The 21,055-nt window shown below is 37.3% G+C and overlaps 1 protein-coding gene across 4 annotated transcripts in view; it reads left to right on the forward strand.

The window, feature by feature from the left end:
- Nucleotides 1–6: 6 nt before the first annotated feature.
- NBEAL1 (neurobeachin like 1) overlaps nucleotides 7–21,055 on the forward strand; it is an 88,870-nt gene continuing 67,821 nt past the window's right edge. For 3 of the 4 annotated variants that reach the window (XR_003398854.1, XM_026853236.1, XM_026853238.1), the window contains exons 1-2: nucleotides 181–594; nucleotides 19,853–19,944. Coding sequence is in view for 3 of the 4 variants with exons in the window: in XM_026853236.1 (XP_026709037.1) it covers nucleotides 544–594; nucleotides 19,853–19,944 (143 nt within the window). In the remaining variant the exon portion in view is untranslated. Of the gene's footprint in view, nucleotides 161–180; nucleotides 595–19,852; nucleotides 19,945–21,055 lie in introns of those variants that run through there. The other variant, XM_026853237.1, reaches the window with a different exon arrangement.

Raw genomic sequence — 21,055 nt, forward strand, 5'->3', positions numbered from 1 at the left:
GGGGGCGGCCGAACTCCCTCCCTTGCAACCGCCGGCTCTCCCCGCGCCCTCGGGGCTCCGGCGTCCTCTCTCAGCAGCCCTGCTGCTTCCCCCTTGCTGGCTTTCTGCAAAAAAAAGAAAGAGCCACGAAAATTAGAAACCCTATTTCTCGGTCTTAAGGGTAATAATGTCAGAGACGAAAGCAACGCGACCTGCCACCGCGTAATTCCTGAGGTCGTCTGTGGGCTTTTAAGTACGGATTTGTTTTTTGCTTCCTCCCCCAAAGGCCTGAAGGGTATGTTTCCACTTTCAGAAATTCAAACCGAAGCAGCGCTGGTGAAGAACGGACATGCTCGGCACTTGTCTGCAGTTGCTTGTGTTGTTCTACGTTGTTAACCTGCAAAGGAGATACTGAGACCCTCTTATTTTCATCCTTGAATTCTTCTTGGGTTATGATATAACTGTAATAATAAAGCACAAGCTGCGGAAAGAGCACCTGGGAACTGAGCATGGTAGGATCTTGAACAAAAGTAGCTGGTATCGACGAAAAGAGGAAGGGAAGGAATGGCATCCCGAGAGAGGCTGTATGAGCTTTGGATGCTTTACTGCAGTAAGGTAAATATTTTGAGGGGGTTGTTTGTGTGTCTTTTTCCTCATTTATTTGGAAGTCGGGTATCTTGTAACAGCTTTCGATACATTTTCTTTGTTCTTAGAAGTTACATAGACTTGTCTAGCTACTGTAAGGATGTAACTGCACTTAAGACTGTTTATAACCTCTTCGAGTTGCTGTTCAGGTTGGGCTGTTTTGCCTGCAAGGTGTGATTTGCACAGTGTTCGTGGCTCGGCTTAAGCAGTTATTGTAGCTATATCTTAACTGTGTGAATGCACATGTCCACATAATTCTTTCATTTGTAGTGCCATGATATTAAGATGCATTCATTTAATTCACTGCTGTCTAGTATTAAGCTTTATGCTTACTGTTTTCTGTGCAGCTCAGGTTTCATTTAAACTCTATTAGCAAAAGCCTTCCCAAAGAGCAGATTTATTAAGTTACTCCTGAGTCTTCTTTTGCTGGTTATCACCATAACGTCTAAGTAATATGTTAATAATAATGAATTTCCTTGAGCTGGCAGGACTGTTATGAAAATATTGTTCAGTCTCCATTTGTATTTTACAGTGTAAAGCAATTCATATGTCTAAAGCACAGGTCCTAATTGCCACCGGACATGCGGAGTATGTACACAGAGTGAATGGTAGATTATCTAAATAGATATCTATATAATAAGGAACATACAGAAAATAACTGTGAAGGCAGAGGGAAGGACTGGCCTACAATCATACAGGAACACAGTGGCAAGGGTAGCTTTTGGTGGCCTTATTCTATGGTTTTGTTTTGCCTTTTCTCTTTGTAGTCTCATGCTTTGTGTGTGTTACAATTTAACTCTTCAAACCAGTAGGACATTACAGGTAGAACAGACATCCTCTTGTTCTTCTTCCCAGTTCATTTTTAGAGAAGGCCCATCTCAAGAACATAGAATGTGAGATTTTAAGTACAGACCATCTTAACAACCCAAGTGCATAAAGCAGTGGATGAAGGTTGCACAAAGTAGTCTTAATTGTAGCTTTTCTTAATTTTTGTGTGCACGTTTTCAACCCTAATGCACTATGTGATGTCAAAAAGAAAACTAGTGCAAACGTAATAGCATGGTATATCTTCTTATAGCTACCTGCGTGGGTGATCTTTTGGGTTGAAACATATTTGCACAGACCTTTGCCTTTTAAACTAATGTAGTAATGCCAATGGCAGGAGGAAATGGACTAGCACTGGAGGAGATGGATGTTTTGCCAGTGAGTTCATCGATGTGAGAAGAACAAAGACGTTTGGAGCAGACTACAAGAATCCAGGCTTTCCTCAGCTTTGGGAGACACAGGGCTGTAGAGATGAGCCAAGCTCTGAATTCCTTTCCGCAGCCGATCTTTGTCTCTTTCCTCCCTAGTTCTGTATAAAATTATTTTGTCTGTCTTCTACCTTCTCCCCCTTTGCTGGAATCTTTCTTTCCATCTCCATGTTGTCCGGATGATAGCAGGAAGTTTGCATAAATAAAGGAGTGCTAGTTAAAATGTATGCTTTAGTTCACTTAGAAGGTGCTCAGTTTCTTTATAGGAATGATGTGTATGCAGTCTACTCAGTACTCAGGTGGTGGAGGCTGGACTCTTAAAAAAAAAAACAAAACAAAAATAAAACAAAACCCAAAACTTTTTATATACTCGGACTCCATGAGCTGTTAGTGACTTTTTTGGCCTTTTTTCTTCCAGGCTTATATTAAGGGCACAATTAGGTGGATTCATATGTTGATAAGGACTTGTTCTGAGATTTGATTTTATTTTAATTTTTTGTAATAAAAGTTTGAAGGCAACTAGAATGACTCCAAAACAGGAGTTGTCTTCGCTTTTTAAAAAAGTTCTAGACACAAAACTGGTTTTTCCTCTTCTTTCTCTCTCAACTGGTTCAGGTTAAAATGATATCTCTTCCTGCTTGAGGCAGGCAGCCAGTGTAACAGCGTTTCATCTTGGATTAAGTTTGGTGAAGTTAGGAGCAAGTGGAGAAGCTAGGTTTTAGGATGTAAAATGTTGTGAAGCCATAATGTAAGTTAGATTGTTCAGTCATGTATTGAGAACATCTGTGTGCTGTACTTTGTTCTCCTCGGGGCATCTAGCACAATGGGAAGGTGTAGCAATAAATAATCACCAGTGACAGGTTAGAGTGGTTTAGGGAGAAGTCTCTTTATACCTGGAACTGCCCAGTGAAGTGCAGTATCATATCCTGTATGTTGCACTGTCATGACTTTGTTGTGGCTGACATTCTGGGAAGGAAAGCTAGGCAATTTCTCCACACTAGAAAAACTGCTAGAGTCGTGGTTGAGTAAAATGGGAATTTGTTGTGCCACAAATCCTGAATATGTAGCTTTAGCTTTTGCAGCCTTGTTAGCGAAAGAAATGGTAAAATCCAAGCCCCTTTTTTGTGTGATGCTTCAGATTGTTGCAATAAGTAGCCTTGTTTGTCTTGCCTTTTTTTAGATCATCAGGTCCTTCGTGATAGTATGTTAAATATAGCACCCTGTGCTACAGTGGCAAGGCTTTTCGGCTTTAAAGTGATGTATAATGCTGTGTTACCATCTTACCATCTATCCTGAGTCATGATTCTTGTTCTCTCTGATCACTTGACATCTCTGACAAGGTCGGGTGCCGTTGAAACAATCACTTTGTGCAAAGTAACATTAAGAGGGCATTTCTCTCTTTTTCATTGCCTCCTGTGCAGTTTAGCAATTGGAGATCTGGACAGGCAGCAGTATGTAACTAAGATCTCTGCAGAAGGGGTCTTTGGATGGCATCATGTATGAGGTGGTTTATTTTTCTTTTTTTTCATCCTTTTAACATTATGTTTGAGTGGCTGCAGAAGTTCATTTTTAGTTGGTATTCATTTGTTTTTCATCTGTCAGTTTCTAATCTAAGGCTGGGGTTCAGTTTTGGATTTGTTTTCCTGCTTCTGTTCCTCTGAAAGCTATCTTGTAGGGCAATAGCTACAAAGCTGCAGAGTACAGTCTGCTGTTTAAGATGCCCAATGAAATTGAAGCCACACATGATTTATTGCATGAAAGCAGCCTAAAAATTCATTAAATTTAGTGAAGTTCAGATGTGAGTCACAGCATTATATTGTTAATAGTAAGAGCTGTTCCTGCTTTGAGTTTTTTGTCGGGTTTGTTGTTGGTTTTGGTTTTTTTTTTTCTTTTTTTTTAAAAAATGAAGATGTCAAACTTTCTGCAAAAAAAAGCATTGCTGAGGATGCAAATTGCTGTCATGTTTTTTGATGATTTTTAGTTTCAAGTGGTTGTTTTGGTGTTTTTTTCTGTTCAATTCTCTGTTAATGTACAATGCTGTTATTCACTTGAATATTGGTATGGATGTAAAATGGTGTCCTCTCATCCAAATGCAGGAATGTGTGCATTCTAAGATAATGGAATTACATGTAGAATAGGTAACATGGGTCCTTTCTATTGAAGTCATTAGGAAAATTTTTTTCCAGTAAATTAGGTAGACAATGGGAGTATCAAGCATATTGATTGTCAGTTCAAAGCCTTCAATAACCTACACAGGAGCATAAAACAGTTCTTTATATAAGCAGCACATATGCAGCAGATACCTGAAAAAGCTTTACTAATGTAAATGTACAGCAGAAGATCTCTGTTGGGTGAACCGAAGGGGGCTGGAAAAAGGACATGCTTTCATGTGTGTCTGTGACCTTTTCATGCTCATGTGACTGAGGTAGTCTCTACCAGTTTGTCTTGCAGCCTTAGACCAGCACGGCTGTAATAATATTACTGTAGTAATATTAGTTGATTAACCTTTTATTAGATATTAATTATGATCAGTATACAAAATTAATTCATGTTTTATAATACTCAGATGTCCAAGTGGAGAGCAGTGATGAGTGGTGTTATTCAGGGGTTGGTATGGGCACAGGTGCTGTTTTAACATCTTTGTTGGTGAGATGGTCAGTGGATCAAGTGCACCCTCAGCAGTTTGCTGATGACACCAAGCTGTGTGGTGCGGTCAACATGCTGGAGGGAAGGGATGTGCCATCCAGAGGGACCTGGACAGGCTGGAGAGGTGGGACTGTGCAAACCTCATGGAGTTCAACAAGGCCAAGGTCCTGCATATGGGTTCGGGCAATCCCAAGCACAAATAAGGGCTGGGCAGAGAATGGATTGAGAGCAGCCCTGAGGAGAAGGACTTTGGAGTGGTAGATGATGGAAAACTGACTGTGAGCAATGGGCACTTGCAGCCAAAAAGCCAACCGTATCCTGGGCTTCATCAAGAGAAGTGTGGCCAGTAAGTCAAAGGAGGGAATTCTCCCCCTCTATTCTTGTAAGAACCCACCTGCAGTGCTGTGGGCCCCCAACAGAAGAAGGACATGGACCTGCTTGAGTGGGTTCAGAGAAGACCATGAAGATGATCAGGGGCTGGAGCACCTCCCCTGTGAGGACAGGCTGAGAGAGTTGGGGGTGTTCAGCCCAGAGAAGAGAAGGCTCCAGGGAGACCTTATAGCGGCCTCCCAGTGCTGAAAGGGGCTACAGGAGAGATGGGGAGGGACTCTGCATTAGGAAGGGTAGGGATAGGACAAACAGTTTTAAACTGAAAGAGGGCAGATTTAGATTAGATAGAAGGAAGAAATTCTTCCCTGTGAGGGCAGTGGGACACTGGCACAGGCTGCCCAGAGCAGCTGTGGCTGCCCCCTCCCTGGCAGGGTTCAAGGCCAGGTTGGACGGGGCTTTGGGCAACCTGGGCTAGTGGAAGGTGTCCCTGCCCATGGCAGGGGGGTGGAACTAGATGATCTTTAAGGTCCCTTCCAACCCAAACCATTCTATGAAGTAACTGTTACTGCAGATTCAAATTAAAGGATTTTAATCTCTATGTAAGATTTTAACTATATTTAATCTCCTCAAGTTGTTCTGATAGGTATTTCAGATGCTTAGACATAAAGTGTGTCAGGATTTCTGAAACTTCTGATATTTTTGATTTTACTCAGAAAGCAATCAAATACCATTTTATATGGAAAGATATTTTTCTTCTTTATCAAAAAAAAAATTGCCAATTGCCTTCAGGAGGGGTTTAAAAGACATAAATGCAGGCACTTAGCTGCCATATGCACCTTAGAAAACAGTATTTGAGTTTTCATTGTATTACAATGGTTCTGAGCTTTGTCTTACACTCTTGTTTTCAGTAAAGCACTGATTTCATTTAAACACTGCCTTATCTTGTAGGTGATATAATAGTTTGAAGGGAGTCTGTTCTGCAGCCAGTTTCTAGCCTGTGCTTCACATTCCAAAGAGAATATTCAATCTTAGTGTCATTAATACAGTAGGGACTTTGTGTGTTAGCAGTTGTAAAGCTAATCATAACGTTCTGTTCTTTACTAATGCAGATAGCTGAGACAATCACATCCCTTGCTGTGTTAAGAGCAGCAGACTTGTATATAAGCTGTCATCTTAAATGTGCTTTCTTATATTGTGCTGTATTTTCATTTGTTTTTACAAAATCTCATTGTATTGAGATATGTTGTAGTTTTCTCTCTAGCGTGGTGAGGGATATCTATATATTATAAATACCTTCTCATTTAATATTGTAGCATAGAAAGAGATGTGGTGCTTTTTAATAGGAGAGCATTTTCTAGTACTAGATCAAAAACTGGACAGAAAAAAACCATTAGATGTGACTATATGCATTATACTAGAAATGTCCTGAAGTGGTTAAAATGCTGTTACTTTGAGTTACTTTTTCCCTATCTGGGGTCCTTATAGGCTGCCTTACAGGAAGAATTCGAGTCAAGAAGACTTGAATGAGAAAAATAAGTGGTCTTGGGAGAAATCATGATCTCTGTGTTAGTCAGGAGCAGACCACTGTGAGTGAAGTGCTACAAAGTGTTGTGTGCTAGCCTTTCTGTAATTACATGGCTGTCTCTGCTCAGGAGACCTTTACAGTGTAAATACTTAGAAGCTGAAGCTTTAACATAAAAAACGTGCATTTAATTGAGTGAAACTTAGATTTGCATTATGAGGACTAAATAGGTCATTTAAATAATGACTACTCTGTGCTGTGAGAAGAGTCTGTGAAGGAGAGTAATTTCCATTCATTCCTTATTACCATGTCTTAATCCTAACATACTATATAGAACTGAGATAATTTTGATCTTGATTTGTGAGAATAAATTTATGTCCCTTTGGATCCTTTCAAGGGTCTGCTCCTTGGGGGGAATTCTCTTAGCATCAGCTGCCTTGTGCTGGTCCAAAGCCAATGTAAAAGAGAGCGATCTTGATAGTCAAAAAAGTTGACTTGGAGAAAGAACATACCAGTTGTCTCTGTGTGGTGTTACGGACTTGCCAAGCTGACCTACTCTCACTGACAGAAGGGGTCCTGCTGTATTGTCAGCATTCTTTCACTACTGTTTTACAAAGTACTGCCTCCCAGACAATATTTTATGGTTCAAGTGAATTGCTTAGTCACCTGCATGAAAAGATTGGGGCATTTAATGTCATGTTCAGCAAGTGGCAGTAAATGTATGCCTTCCAGATGAACCATCCCTTATAATTTCAAAACACTCATCAGTTTATATTAAATAATGTGAGTTTTTGCTTGCAAGAGGTTTTCAACCTCTGTCCCTCTATAAAACTGGAGAGTATTTGTAAAGAAACTGAAAAAGTTTACGATCAGATCAGCTTTTAGATGTGACTATTGTAGGACTGCATAAAGCAGTATGATTGAACTGAATTTGTTCACCTAAATGATGTTGTAGTTGTGTTTCTCAGAGGAATGTGGTTTTAGCAAAATTATGCTTAATTGTGGTGAGACACATATAATTCAACAAGAATATGATCTTTGATGTTAAAATGTAAGCCCCATGTGAAACACTGACCTTTGCATGCCAAATATGATCTCATCCTGACGTAGCATGTGCTTGTCTTCCTTCTTGTGCAATTGCTGATTTGTCAGTGATTCATATCACATCACTAGATATCGCCTTTGTTATATTAGATAAAGTAGCATTCAGCTTACAACTAGATGAATTCTTGAGCAAACCAAATGTTCAGTGAAAGTAATTTTTTGTAAGTCATTGTCACACAAATTCATGCCTCTACTAAAACTAGTGAGTGAAGATTTATTAAACAATTGCTGTGTAAAATATCATTTCTGCAAAATGTTTCAAATAAATCTCTTCATTCTGGGAGAGTGTAACTTGTAAAAGAGCATGTCCCAAGACACTTGTAGCTATGTGTTGGTGAAAATATATTTGTTCTGACCTTATGCTGAACTAATAATGGATATAGATAAACAAGAACAGTTGGTCTTCATTTCTGAATTTGCTGTCTGGTATTTAAAGGGATGTCTCATAGTCTAAGAACTAACTTAATTCTGATATTTACAGATATAGACCTTCTCATATAATTAACTGATATGTATATAGGGGACGTTATTCTCTTAAATTATAGTAGCCATTACCTTACTTAATTATGGACCAGATTGACTGTGCTGATGGTTGTTCAGACAGAACAGGGACTGCCACAGAGCGTGGAAACTTCAGGTTGAAATGAGACAGCAGATAAATCTAAACAGGCAGAGATGTAAGAAAACCAGAACATTTTGCAAGCTACAGAGAAATTATTTTTGTTTCTTATCATTCTATAATGTATTTGGCAATACATATGTGTAGCTGCTACTTTTAGATAAAGAAGTGTCAGAGGTTTGTCTACGCTTTTTCTGTAGGATTCAGGCTTTTACTGGTATCCAGCATAAGGTTGAAATTACTACATGTCCACAGGTTTGTGGATTAGTGCTTTAAGAATGAGAAACATCCAGTTCTGAACATACCAGCAAATATATTTCAGATCAAGCTTTTACTGAAACGAAAGAATCAAGTGTCTCTTAAAAGGAATGATTTATCAGGAATCTAGAAACACAGGCTTCTGGTTCTGTGTGTTGATGTCCTAATAAAAGAGTGAATTTAACAAACACTGGGCTGTTGTGTGGTATTTGAGTTATGACGCTTTTAATTTGGTCATCTGGTTCAGCTCCAGGGACAGCATGTGTCCTGATAAAAGAATATTGCCGAATCAACTCAAATATGCAATATGTTTGTGCTGTATTACAGAAATGGGAGAAAGGCTTGCCAGCTGCCCGTTGAACAGCATTGTAGCTTAATGCCTGAATCCAAATGTTGTCAATGGATGCTGTTAAAATATTTACAGGTTTCGGAAAGGTTAAACAGCTGCCATAGAATAGAAGAGCTTCTTTAATTACTGAGCTTTTCTTTATGAAATAAATGTATATAATAAGGAAAAAACCCACTAAAACATGCACATGTCTCAACAGTACAGATAAGTATCTTATGTTTTTAAAAACAAGTCATTTGTTCAGGTAACTTTTCCAATTTATCTTCTAGTAGATGAGAGGCTGCAGTAGAGGAGGATGGAAGAAACAACAGAAATAAAACTATACCTGATTATTTTCAACATAAACACTGTTTTGTTTGACATCCCACTAAGGCTCTTCCATACATCTGCAAATCTAAACATTAGCTGTTAGATTTCAGTGCTGATAAAATACCTGTGTGTGGTGATGCTTTCTCTGATACTTAAAGCATTTATGATAATCTGTTTGTCTTATTTATGATTGAGGATTGCCTATAGTGAGCAATAGGAGTAAGTGGCATTATGGCTGTGTAAAATTAGGAATTAAATTAACAGTAAGAATGGCTAATTATATGAGTACTAAAAGCCGAGCATATTTGAATGCTTTATTTAAAGGACATTTGAGGGAGGCACAAACAAAACCTCAAAATAAATTCATAGTTAAATACTACTCTACATAGCACAAATAGAACATAAAGTCAAAGCAGATGCTAAACCTTTAATTATCTAATAGATAGTAATATAATGTAGAAAATACACTTTTATTTAAATAACTAGTCTTAATAATTGTGGCTTTTAGACTGAAGTTGTGGGGTGGGATAGGGGTGAAGACAAATCTTTGAGGATGTATTCCTCAAGATGACTTTTCTTTTAATTATTAATGTAGGGATAGTTGATACTCTTTTTATTGTCAATTATCATTCACCAGAATCTGCCTAAGAACCTGTAGGAGTTTCCCATAAGACACTTGAAAACTAATAAGAAAGCAAAGGCTGTGGTTGAAAATGTAGCACTTGCATTAGAAAGAAGAATTTAGCATTAATGCCAGAAATGTCTGTAAAAAGCAAAGTGAAAATGAAACAGTTTGACTCCTTTAAGACAGCGAGATTATTCTTTTAAGAGTAATAATTCTAGGAAAACATCATACCTTCATATAGTTTAGTTTTCCTTCATATAGTTTACCTTCATATAGTTTTCACTTGGAAGGTGGAAGGAGAATTCAGGAACTGAAAATATTTTTTAAATTATTGAAACTTCTTATTCTAAAGGCATCATGCAAAAAGAGTAAAGGCTTGGCTTTTGTGGAAGAGTGATTGGAAATGTTGACTGACAGTATATGTGGGGCATCAGCTCAGAGTCTCCAGTAACATAATCCTCATAAGTTTTGTAGAAAGTGGTTGTGGTAGATGCAGGCTGCTTGTAAGTCTCCTTACCAACTCTGTCAATAAATGTTTGGCTAATGCATTCATTTATATAAGACTTGGTATTATTTTTTGCTGAATTTAGGATTAGCTGGAATGAACAGCTTTCTTGATATGACTGAAGCTTCATGGGAACTGTAGGCTAAGTGGTTTAGCATCTTCTGAGAAGCAAGGAGGGAAAAGCTTTTATTTGATGTTCTTGGATTATTATTTTTTTAAGTAACAATTTTGGTTAGATCTGTAGTGTTCACATGCCTTCAAGGGCAAACTTGGAATGTGGGAGAGAAAATACCATGATGAGAAGTATGGTCCTTTTAATATTTGTTGTGTATAATAACCTAAAATACAAAAGAAGGTCTCAAAAATGGCAATGAGTACAGTGACTCATATGACTGCATACAATTTTATTCTCCACAGGACCCTGCATCGTTCAGTGTACTGGGTAGATAAAGCTCTTGGGAATAAAGCAGAGCATAGAGAACAGGGGTGTTATTTGCAGAAATGTGACCTCATTATTTACCTGTGCCAATAATTTAAAAACTGTACCAGCAAAAGTGCAGTGGATGCCAAACAGCAGTTGCACAAGTAACAAATTCTGCTACGCCCTGGTCTTTTATTTATTTTTTTAAGGGTGCTGTTGAAAAGTGGATTTGTTTTTTTATACCTTCAGCATATAGTTCACCTGCAGTACAATGTTAATGTAAGTCCTGGTGAGGTTGAGGAGACAAAAACAAACAATTAAATCCATATCTAAAATAAAAAATTGCTTTAATTAAATTGGTGTAATCATGTGACACTTTGAAACAAACGCAGACAGCTTCTGATAAGCTGTACACAAGTTCTCAGCCTTTTTCTTTATCTGCTGAAAGACTTGACAATGTTTAGCCGTTGATATGGTGAAATAATAAGCTGATGTTTTTACTGTTGTAGCACCATCCTGCTTCCTTTCAGTCTGTCTGTGTTAAACTTACTGTCACCTGCATCGTGCTGAAAGTTAGAAACTTGATAGGGCAAAAGCTGGCTTTGTATATGTTGTTGCTAAAACTCAGCCCTTTTCTCACGTAAAACGACCGCATAACTTCGAGTTTCAAAGCAATCAAACGTTAAACTTGAAACCTGTCCTTAGCTATAGTTCAAATTTTCATTAAATTTAGACTTACCTTGACACTGTTGACTTTTGACATCATGTTATTTTAGTAGCCTTTGAATTATTTAGGATGCTGATTCTTCCCTTAGGCTTAAAATACAGCTTCCAGCTTTTACTACTCTTGGCTCATTATGTCAGCTTTGATGGGAAAAGTGAATGTTAATAGAATGTAATATTGTATTGTAATAATCACAGCATGGTAAATTCCTGGTAAGCGCCCCGTGTAGGGGACTCTAGAAGGCTGAAATACTGTATACCAGCTTGTACCTGGAACTTGCCCAGTGGTACTTCCTATCAAATGTGAAGACATGAAAACCTGAGTTCAGATCCTCTGGAATAATCCCATGGGTGGGCATCAGTCACATGCCAGATTCAAGCTACAAGGCTGTAATTGTACTGCAACAACAACAACAAAATCGAGAGAAAGAAAAATAGAGGCTTTACTTCCACGTTAGTCAGAAAACTCTTTCATTTTGTTTTTCCAGTTTTGTTGGGGATCTGAAGTAGAAAAGAAATTGAGTAAAAGCTTTTAGATAAGTGTCTCTTTCTTTAACCTAAGGCATTAGTGAGAGATTATAATTATTCTTCTTGTTTTGAAAAGAGAAGAAATATATTAACTTAGACTTCTAATGTTTGTAGGATAAATTTTATCATGATTGACAGCTATAGGTTTATTTTGGTGTAAATCTCTATGCCAAATGGAATTTTTTAACTTGTCCCAAAATAGTTGTTACTATCATGATTTGCTGCAACTACCATTTACAAAATAAAACACACGCCACCCCCCCTGCCTTTTTCTTTTAATTGCAAAAATGGAACAGAATGCTTGTCTGAATTTTGGAAAAGGTTTATAATTACTTAGTCGAAGGCTTAGTTCTTTTGGATCAACAGTTGATTCAAAAATTACTGTGGTTAAAATGGGAAGTTGTGCCTAAAGGTGATTTCCTTCAGAACTGACTGATTGAATTTATCAAGGCACTTTAGCCAGTTTAGAATGGTTTATCATTAAGTCCTTTATTAATAATTATGGTAATACTGCTGCTGTAACAAAGCTTTTCAAGTTTTGTTTTAGTATTTTACAAATTTGAAAGGTTCACTCGAAGTGTAAGCACTTAGACATATTTCAGAATAAAGGCTGCTAGGAGATCTTGTGCTGAAAACGTTGCCTTTTGTGTCTGAAAACATGAAGAGGAAAAAGCTCCCTTAAAACAAACCTAATCCCCCAATGAATAGTTCATTTCAGCGTTGAGAAACGTTCTACAATTCTGCATTATGCAGACTACTTCAATTAGTTTTAAGACTATTAAACTCACCAGTGATCTAAAGGCAGTATTTCATGTTTAGCTTCCTAATGTTAACTTTTTGTAGGTCTGAATTCAGCCGTAACACCAAGGGATTGTGTTTATTTTAAATATGATGCTTGGGGAAGGGGGATTAGTTAGTCTAATACCACCAGTGAGATTTTACGGTAGCGCTTCTAAACTGAAATCCACTTTGAAGGTTGACTGACCGATGCGCACAGTAGTCAGACCAGGCTGGCTATTTGATGACTGCATGTTAAATTTAACGATTTCAAACAACTGTCTTGTCAAACAAGTCGGGCTTGTCTGACAGTCGGACTCTGAACTGCCCTGCAGGGAATTTTTGCCTTTAGAGCATGGAATGCGACACTGCAAATAGCCTCGGGTGGATCCAGCTTTTGTTTTTAGCAACTAACACTTCCTGGACGTAGCTATAAAAATTGTCCTGAGCTTTGCCCTTTCAGTTGTGTATGTCTGCTTGAAACCTTAGTAGAAATGGAAGTTACTGTTACATCTAAAAGCAACACATATAAATACGTAAATAGTGTCGATCTGAAACCTTGGGTAAACGTGCCTGTGTTCCACAGGCACAGGTCTGTAAAGATTTTCAGTGGGAGAACTTCAATGCCAGTTTTGTGTAAAATGTGTTTATTTAACTTAGAGTAAGCTGTAGGGGTTTGTTATGGTTTTGAAAGATGATATTACTGGGTAAAAAATTCTTCTTGTCCCACTTACATAGATAAATAGTTACTGAAAAAAAAAGAAACAACCAACCAAACCCAAAACTGGATTAGAACATCTCTTTGTCATTCATTTCATCAGTCCTCATAAAGAGCAGAGAAAGTTATTGTAATTTCTAGATAATTTAGTATATCAAAAGACAGGAGCCTGTCCCAGTTTAGTGTAGGTTGTGGTTATAATTTCTTTTTTTCACTTCAATGCCTTAAAGAAGGTTCTATCTACCAGACGGACATTAGGCTAGACCTCTCTGCTACTGACTTTGTTTCAGTGTTGTTAAATGCTAAAGTTTGTATTAGCTTTGAGAGCTTGTTTCACAGTTCTGCTAAGTCTTAGGATGGCCTTGCCTGGAGTTTATATGTACACATATTGCAACTGATAAAATGTTAGATCTCATGGGAAACTTGTTAATTGTTTGGCAGTGTGTAGCCACAGTATTGCTATGCATACTGTAGACCAGCAGGCTGACTGCTTTTCTTTAGCAACTTTTCTTTTTCCTTTTAGCATTGTATTAACTATCTTGGTAAAGAACAAAAAAACCCTCTTCTGGATGTTTTGTGGTAGGTTTTATTGGTGTAGTGGTGGTTTGGTTTGGGTTGTTTTTTTTTTTTAATTGTGGGTTTTTCAGTACCTGTTAGAAACACTACTGCTCGGGCCTGGCAGTGTAAAGTGTAAAGAGCTATGACAACTATTATTGTGCTGAGAGGATCTTACAAAAATGGAGGCCTTAAGGGTGATGTGTTGTTTTGTTGTTGGTTTTTTCTTTGCTTTGTATATTTAAAAAAGAAACCCAGAAGTATTTAAGAAATGGAAGGAACAAGGAAGTATATTATTCACTTTCAGTTACTCTTATGTTTGATTTTTATAGGCTTAAAATGTGTGGGGTTTGTTTGTTTGGTTTTTTTTTTTGTTTATTACTGCAGGTGAATGACTGGTTGTTGCTATAGCAGTTTCACAGGCCTTCATTACAATATGTTGAGCTCAGAAGTCTAAGCTTAGTCTCTGCAAATTTGTAGCTATCAAGGACTTTTAGGGTTTGGGGTTTTTTTTAGATTTGTACATATACTTAAAATGACACCCTCAAGATAGCTTCGTGAAAACTCTGGTTGTTTCAGTTTATCACTAAAGACAAATGGCACTTAAGTTGGATTTTGGCTTCTTGGAATTTCAAGCTGTGAAAAAATTATCTTCCAGAATTTTTAAGGCATGCAGTTTCTGCGTATGAATTATTATTAAAATAAGGTACAGAAATTTGTCTTACACAAAAGCTAGGCAAGTTTCAGGTAAATAAATGAAATGCTTAAGCACTGCAGACTTATCTGCTCGGTTTTGAAGATCAACATTTTCTTATCTTTTTCTAGTGATTGGAAAGTTGTAACTGGTGAAAGGTTTCTTATTACTATCTACAGATTCTTTCTGCTTTTACTGCTGCTGTAGAAATCAAAATTTTCCTTCTGCATTTCTTGCTGATCTCATAGGGCATGTCTGTGAAGTGTGTGTGGCAGGGCTGGGAAAAGAATACCAGTCTAAAACTGGTTTATCAGTTTGTCCTTGCGGTTATCAAAACACGTTGCTTTGTAAGCTGTGCTTTAAAAGCATGGTGCATCTTCAACTAGCACCACAGAAAACAATCGGAGCTGTTGTCTGACAGCCTCCAGCTACCTGTCTGCAGAATGACAACAAAAGGGTAATTATGACACGGGGGTAAGAGTGAGTGAAAAACTGCGTGGTGATTAGTTGCTGGCTGGTGTTAAACACATAGGTTTCACTACTTTTACTGGTAATAAGGCTTCTGATTATTTAAGATGCTTTATTATGGTCTGGCAAAGTTACACTGCTTCCTTAGGATGACTGCAGAGATGATGGAGTAACTAACAGTTTTTACAATGAATCAGTTGAAGCCGGGATTGCAGTTCAGTCAGATGTAGCTCTCAGTAGCAACACAGATCTGAAGTACTACCGTACCCATAGGTTGCAATATTCTGCCAGGTCGTAACGCAGATATTTGTCAGATTGCAACATGTATGGGGTTGGAAAGCTGATCTGGCGTTGAAGAACACAAATGTATTCATGTTAAAATTAGGTAAATTTGTGTTCTGCTGTTTCATGTGGTTTACCACTTCTGTCATGAGAAAATAGTTGAAAAGCTGGGTGGGAAGAGAACTCAACAGAAGTAAATTCTAAAATCCATTGAATTTAAATTTCAGATGAAATGACAGCAGCTGACCTCAAACAAAAAAAGTTGAGTTCAAGATAAAGATGTTGAGTAGGATAATTGCAGTGTACGTGGTATGGAGAAAGCAGCTGATACCCATTACTGCTGTCTGCTTTTATTATGATATTATAATTTTAAACCAGTGTAAAAAGACAATTTTTCTCCTAAACCATCATGCTTCTTGTTTGGGAAAATAGATGCATTTGAAACACATAGGCCGGTCTTTAGAAAGGTATGTATTTAGCTGTGTTATAGGAATGGACGTTTTTGTATGCTTTGCCATGGGTAACATTTACTATTGCAAGTTTTCTTTCTTAAAACTTCAGTAAAAATTTAGATTTCTTACAGCTTTCAGCAGGTGACTGGTGCATGTGTCTGGGCTGAGTGCTGCTAATAAAAAGGAAAATCTGGGCCAGATTCAAAGTTTGAAAGCTGTTTTTAACTTCTACCATCTTTGAAATAACTTATGTCTTAATTTGTAGCAAAACTGTTAAATATTGGGTTACTTTTCTCCTGGAATTATGTATTCTTAGTTCATAAATCTTAATTTTAGTTCGTTTGTGGAGAGGTGGCATACTTCTGTTAGGTGTTTTATAATGGAGATTTATTTCTTAGTGTTTCTTATGTTGCTAGGTGATCTTGTTTACTTTTTTGCCTCGATGATTTTTATTTTTTTTTTTTCTTCTTCCCAAGTGGTGTTGAGTTAGTGCTATTGTCTGGGTGGAAGTCTCCAGATCTGACTCAGAATGAATCAACTGTTGTGTAAGCTGGTTTTTACTGGCATATACCACAGTGTTACCTCTTACTTTGATATCAAAGCTGATTATTTTAATAACTTGGAATAATATATAATTAATTGGTTGTCAGGGGTTCGAGGTAGGAAGGAATTCAGTTAAATAGTGTGCTGCAGGTAATGATCAAACAGTATTGCAGTTCTTAGTTTTTACCAGAATTGGGAGTTTTAGTGACAAAGTGAATTGAGCAGTATGTGCGCTACAGATAAGCAAAAAAATTTTTGGTCTTTTGTAGCATCTGTGGCCTACTCGTCATTTATGTAATTGCCTTTTCTTGAATATTTTGTCTGCCAATGTTGTCTCTTACTGCTAGTCCACGCTGATATGCTTGCAAAGGCATTATAGCTTAAGGATAAGGAGATTTAATTTAATCTTAATATTGAAGCTGATTTAGGCTATATCATGAAAAAGGAGGAAGCAGACATTTAATCTAATTTTCTTTTGTCCTCCCCTTCTCTCATCCATAACCTTTTGCTAAAGCAATTTAAAGTTAGATCATGATCTTATTTGCACAGTTTCCTTCATGGTATGTGACAAGAAAAACTGAGTTTTCTTACAAAAGTGTGTCAGCAACTAGCAGTAAGCCCCAACTGTGTCAACAAATGATTGTAATTTTGGAATATTAGCAAGTTTTACTTCTTGACCATCTTTTGGTTTGATTTTCAAGGTGTTTGATCTGTGAACCTGATAAATAAATTTGACCTGGTTGAGATAATCTGTCAGCCTCTGTAATTTAAACCAGTATCTTGGAAACCTTGAACTTACTCTTTTTCTCAACATCTTCCTTCATTCTATATGTTGCAATTTCATCCTGAGGTCAAGTAGTAGGTTTGTGTTTAAGCTAACCTAACTGGTAGTTCAGTGCATATTAAACATGAGGACAAGGCTACATTACACTTACAGGACATAACACTTTTTGGACAAATTTTGAACAGAAAAAGAAAGGGAGTGATGACTTAAAACCATTGAAATGGGAATAAAAGCAGAGATGTGGAGAAGAAAGACTATGAAGGAGAGAGAGATTAGGAATGAAGTTGATGAAGGGGAAGTAAGATAATTAGGAAAAATGAACAAGAAAATGCAGTAAAGGCAGTGGAAGCAAATCAGATAAGATCTAGCTGAGGGTTTTATTTGGCACCTGTTGTCACAATATCTGAGCACATTTTATATCATTGATAGTGACAGTGAAATAAATTGTGTTTCTGATATTTCTTGCTTGAGTTAGCGGGGTCTTTAGGTGTATGGGAAGAGTGAAGTCTAGAATGAGAAGGGGATTCCTATGCTTTATAACTTCTGTACTTGCTGTGGAAAGGTGGTCTGAAGTTTTGCAGTGCTTCCGATCCTGGATTTTCGTTTTTATTTTACTTTGGTTGGTTTTGTGTTTTTTCCCTTGGGAGGCTCTTTTGTAGGTAGATAGTTTTGCACTGATGTACTGTGCATGTCTCTCTTGGTGACTTTCTTTTACATTGACATTGCCCCAGAATACTCTGTGTTTAAGAGTTTGCAGATTGCTCCTTGGTCTTAACATGGCAGGGAAATAATCTGTTATTTGGGAACAACTGTGGTAACTAAAAGCAACAAGCAAAAGGGTGGAGATACAGAAAAGGGTAAAGAGAAGGATGAATAAAAAAGATTAAAACTTTTGCAAAATTTTATAAATTATGGAGTAGATTTAGAAACAATTTAAAATCTATACTACTTCAGGAAATATTTTAAAGCTATTTTGAAAATTATTTATTACATAGAATGTGGGACTGGATGGATGTGTATTAATGGATGTGACTTTACAGTCCTGTGTTAGCTATGGTCTGGCAGCTTGCTTCTGAAAATTAAGCAGCTTGAATTCTAAAATCAGACTATCTCAAATGGCATGTTTTGACAGAATTTTCCTGTGGTGGTTTGTGGTGGTCTAGTATCTGTCCTCCCTGCTGGCACAGTACCCAGCCCTGAGGAACTGCTGGTCACGAACAGAGTCTGTCAGCTCTACTAAGAACAAGTAGAAGCCTAAATTTAAATTCCTGTACTTTTTATAGATAGCTAGAATACACATCCCATGAGAGTATCCTCTTTTCTCCCATCTTGCTTTGAGCTTTCAGATGGTAAACAGCAAGAGTGACAGAAGAATGTATTAGAGGTTGTTCAGTTTCATTACACTAAAATGGCAGCAACTGCTGCCTCGGGCTTCTTAGGCTGCATTGATAATGACATTTCATCTTCAGTCAAAAGACAGTAAACTAATATACTGCAGTGAAGCTGAGTTTTACAGTGCTTGCACTAAAATTGAACTTGTTTTCCTTGATGATCCCAGGTGTGGTACTCCCACACTGTAGTAATCCAGTTCCAAGTGGATGGAGTGGAATTTTCTGTAAGAATAAGGAAAAAAAAATATTGGTTTTTAAGCATCTTTTCCCAGCTCCCCAGGGGCAGACCTTATTCCTATATGCAACTTTATATTGCAAGGTGGATCCTTCAGAGCATGTTCTTAATGTCCTTTGAATTTCTTCTATGTTAAAATATCCTGTTGTTCTTCTTATAATGGTCTGGAGTAAATGACAAATACAGGTGTTTTTGGAAACACAAAGCTTGGACATGATTTTGGGTTTAGGGTTACCAAACTCAGAGGTGACTTGTCTTACTGTCTTGGGTTTGCCAGGGTATGACCCTGAACATAACATTATAACAATGTGGCATAAGATAAGACTCATTATTAAAGCAGATAGATTAGTAGTTGCTAGAAGAATTTTTTTTTTTTTTTCCTCGTGTTACCCCTGAGTTATCAACATCTAATTAGCCAAATACTTCTGGCATACACTTTACCTGTTGCTTTTGCAAGTCTCGTATGTTTGGTGATTCTTCAGGTTCTAGTATCTGTCCTCCCTGCTGGCATAGTACCCTGCCCTGAGGAACTGCTGGTCATGAACAGAGGCTGTGTGCTCTAAGAACATCTAGGAAGCCTAGATTTAAATTCTTATCTGTTTTATAGATATCTAGAATACAAGTCGCAGGCTCTGCATTTTCTCTTGGAACACTTAATCTGGCTCTAGTCTGCTGCTAGCTGCCATATTGATCAATGAATGAAACAAACCCCAAATTATTTTGCCATTAGGATTGTTGTTGGAGTTCTTGGTTAATTTTATAAGCTATAGAGAGTGTTGTTTACTAATGTCTATGCTATCAAGACTAGCATATACTAGCAATTTTGTAAAGCTGTATTTACTTACTCTGGAGAGTAAGTAAATACTGTTGGCAGAAGTTAAAATGCTTTGGCATTGGTACCAGGAAGTGGAACCACATTAACTAATGAATAGAACAAGAATATCACATCAGCACAACATGGCTGAGAATTTCAAAGCACGCAAGTTTTTTAATTTTAGTTTGAAAAATTTACATATTCCTTGCCTTCTCCCAGTTGAAATGCATTCAAGAAAAGCTTTCCATTCAAGTTAGTCCTACAGAGTTGTTGATGGATGACCTTGAGTGCAGTATTACCTAATGTTTTCTTCTTTTTTACAGAAAGATCCAGATTACCTGAAGCTCTGGTTGGATAGTTTTGTTTCTAGCTATGAACAGTTTCTGGATGTGGACTTTGAGAAGCTGCCAACTAGGTATGTAGAATTACAGACCTGTTCATCTTTGATGCCTGAAACAGACCTGGCTGAGAGCCCAGTCTTGTTCAATGGCAATACTGCCTTTAAACAAAACAAAGATTTTTTTTTATTATTATTATTTTTTTTTTTAGTTGTTGAGTGGCACTCCTATTTTTATTTTTTATTTTTTTAGGTCAAGTTCAGTTGGGAGTGATGAAACTAGGCAAATACTGGTATTTCCATTATACCAGGAGATGGCATGGGTATTCACTTGTTCTTGCACATATAAATATAATCATTATTCCTTGTGCATTTTGAAATAAGCATTCATTAAATGTTGCAAATGAAATAGTATTAGTTAATATTAGTGTTTGGTATCTGTTTCAGCAGTGACTGAAGAGAAGTAAGAAGTAGGTAAAATTTTTGCAACTTTATTTCAGAGATTGCTTTAAGATTACTGATGAGATGAAAATCTCAATGATAGACTTGGGTATCTTCACTGAAAAGCTTTTAAAAATTAAAATATGCACAAATGATAGACATGGAAGTGATTTCTGTGTTTGCATCCCTGAAGACTTCAGTTCAGGGCAAGAGTATTGCTGACTTCACTCGTGTTGCTGACCACGAGCTCTCAGATATAATCATGAGGCAGTATTGAAGTCTCATTTCAGAGGTCCATGTTCAGTATTTTGAATTTGCTGTGTTCCAGGGGTTGTGTTTTCAAGACTAACTTTGCAAATAAGGAAGAGAAACTTAAGCACTGGCTGTTTTCTCTTGCTTTTGAGATGCTTGGATGAACTAATGGTTTAAAGAAAAAGCAAATGTTACAGAATTCAGAAATCATGAGAACTGGTGTCAGTATTATAGCTGATACTGCTCCTGGTGTTTGCATGCAAAGAATGGCTCCCCTTCCATGATGGCTGCAGTCCAAGCTCTGTTGAAATCAATGGAAATTCTTTAATGCGGTTTGGATCAGATCCTGTTTGAAGTGTAAGTGATAGCCTGTACTGTTATGAGGAAATGAAGAATGCTGCAACTGGATCTCAGTGGATTAAAACTGGGCTTCTTAAAATTTTCCTCATAATGTCGGTATGAATACAAAATATATAGTGCAATTACCAATAAGCAA

The sequence above is a fragment of the Athene cunicularia genome (assembly GCF_003259725.1).
Source record: "Athene cunicularia isolate RWA chromosome 7 unlocalized genomic scaffold, athCun1 chr7_part2, whole genome shotgun sequence".
In the NCBI taxonomy this organism is placed as follows: domain Eukaryota; kingdom Metazoa; phylum Chordata; class Aves; order Strigiformes; family Strigidae; genus Athene; species Athene cunicularia.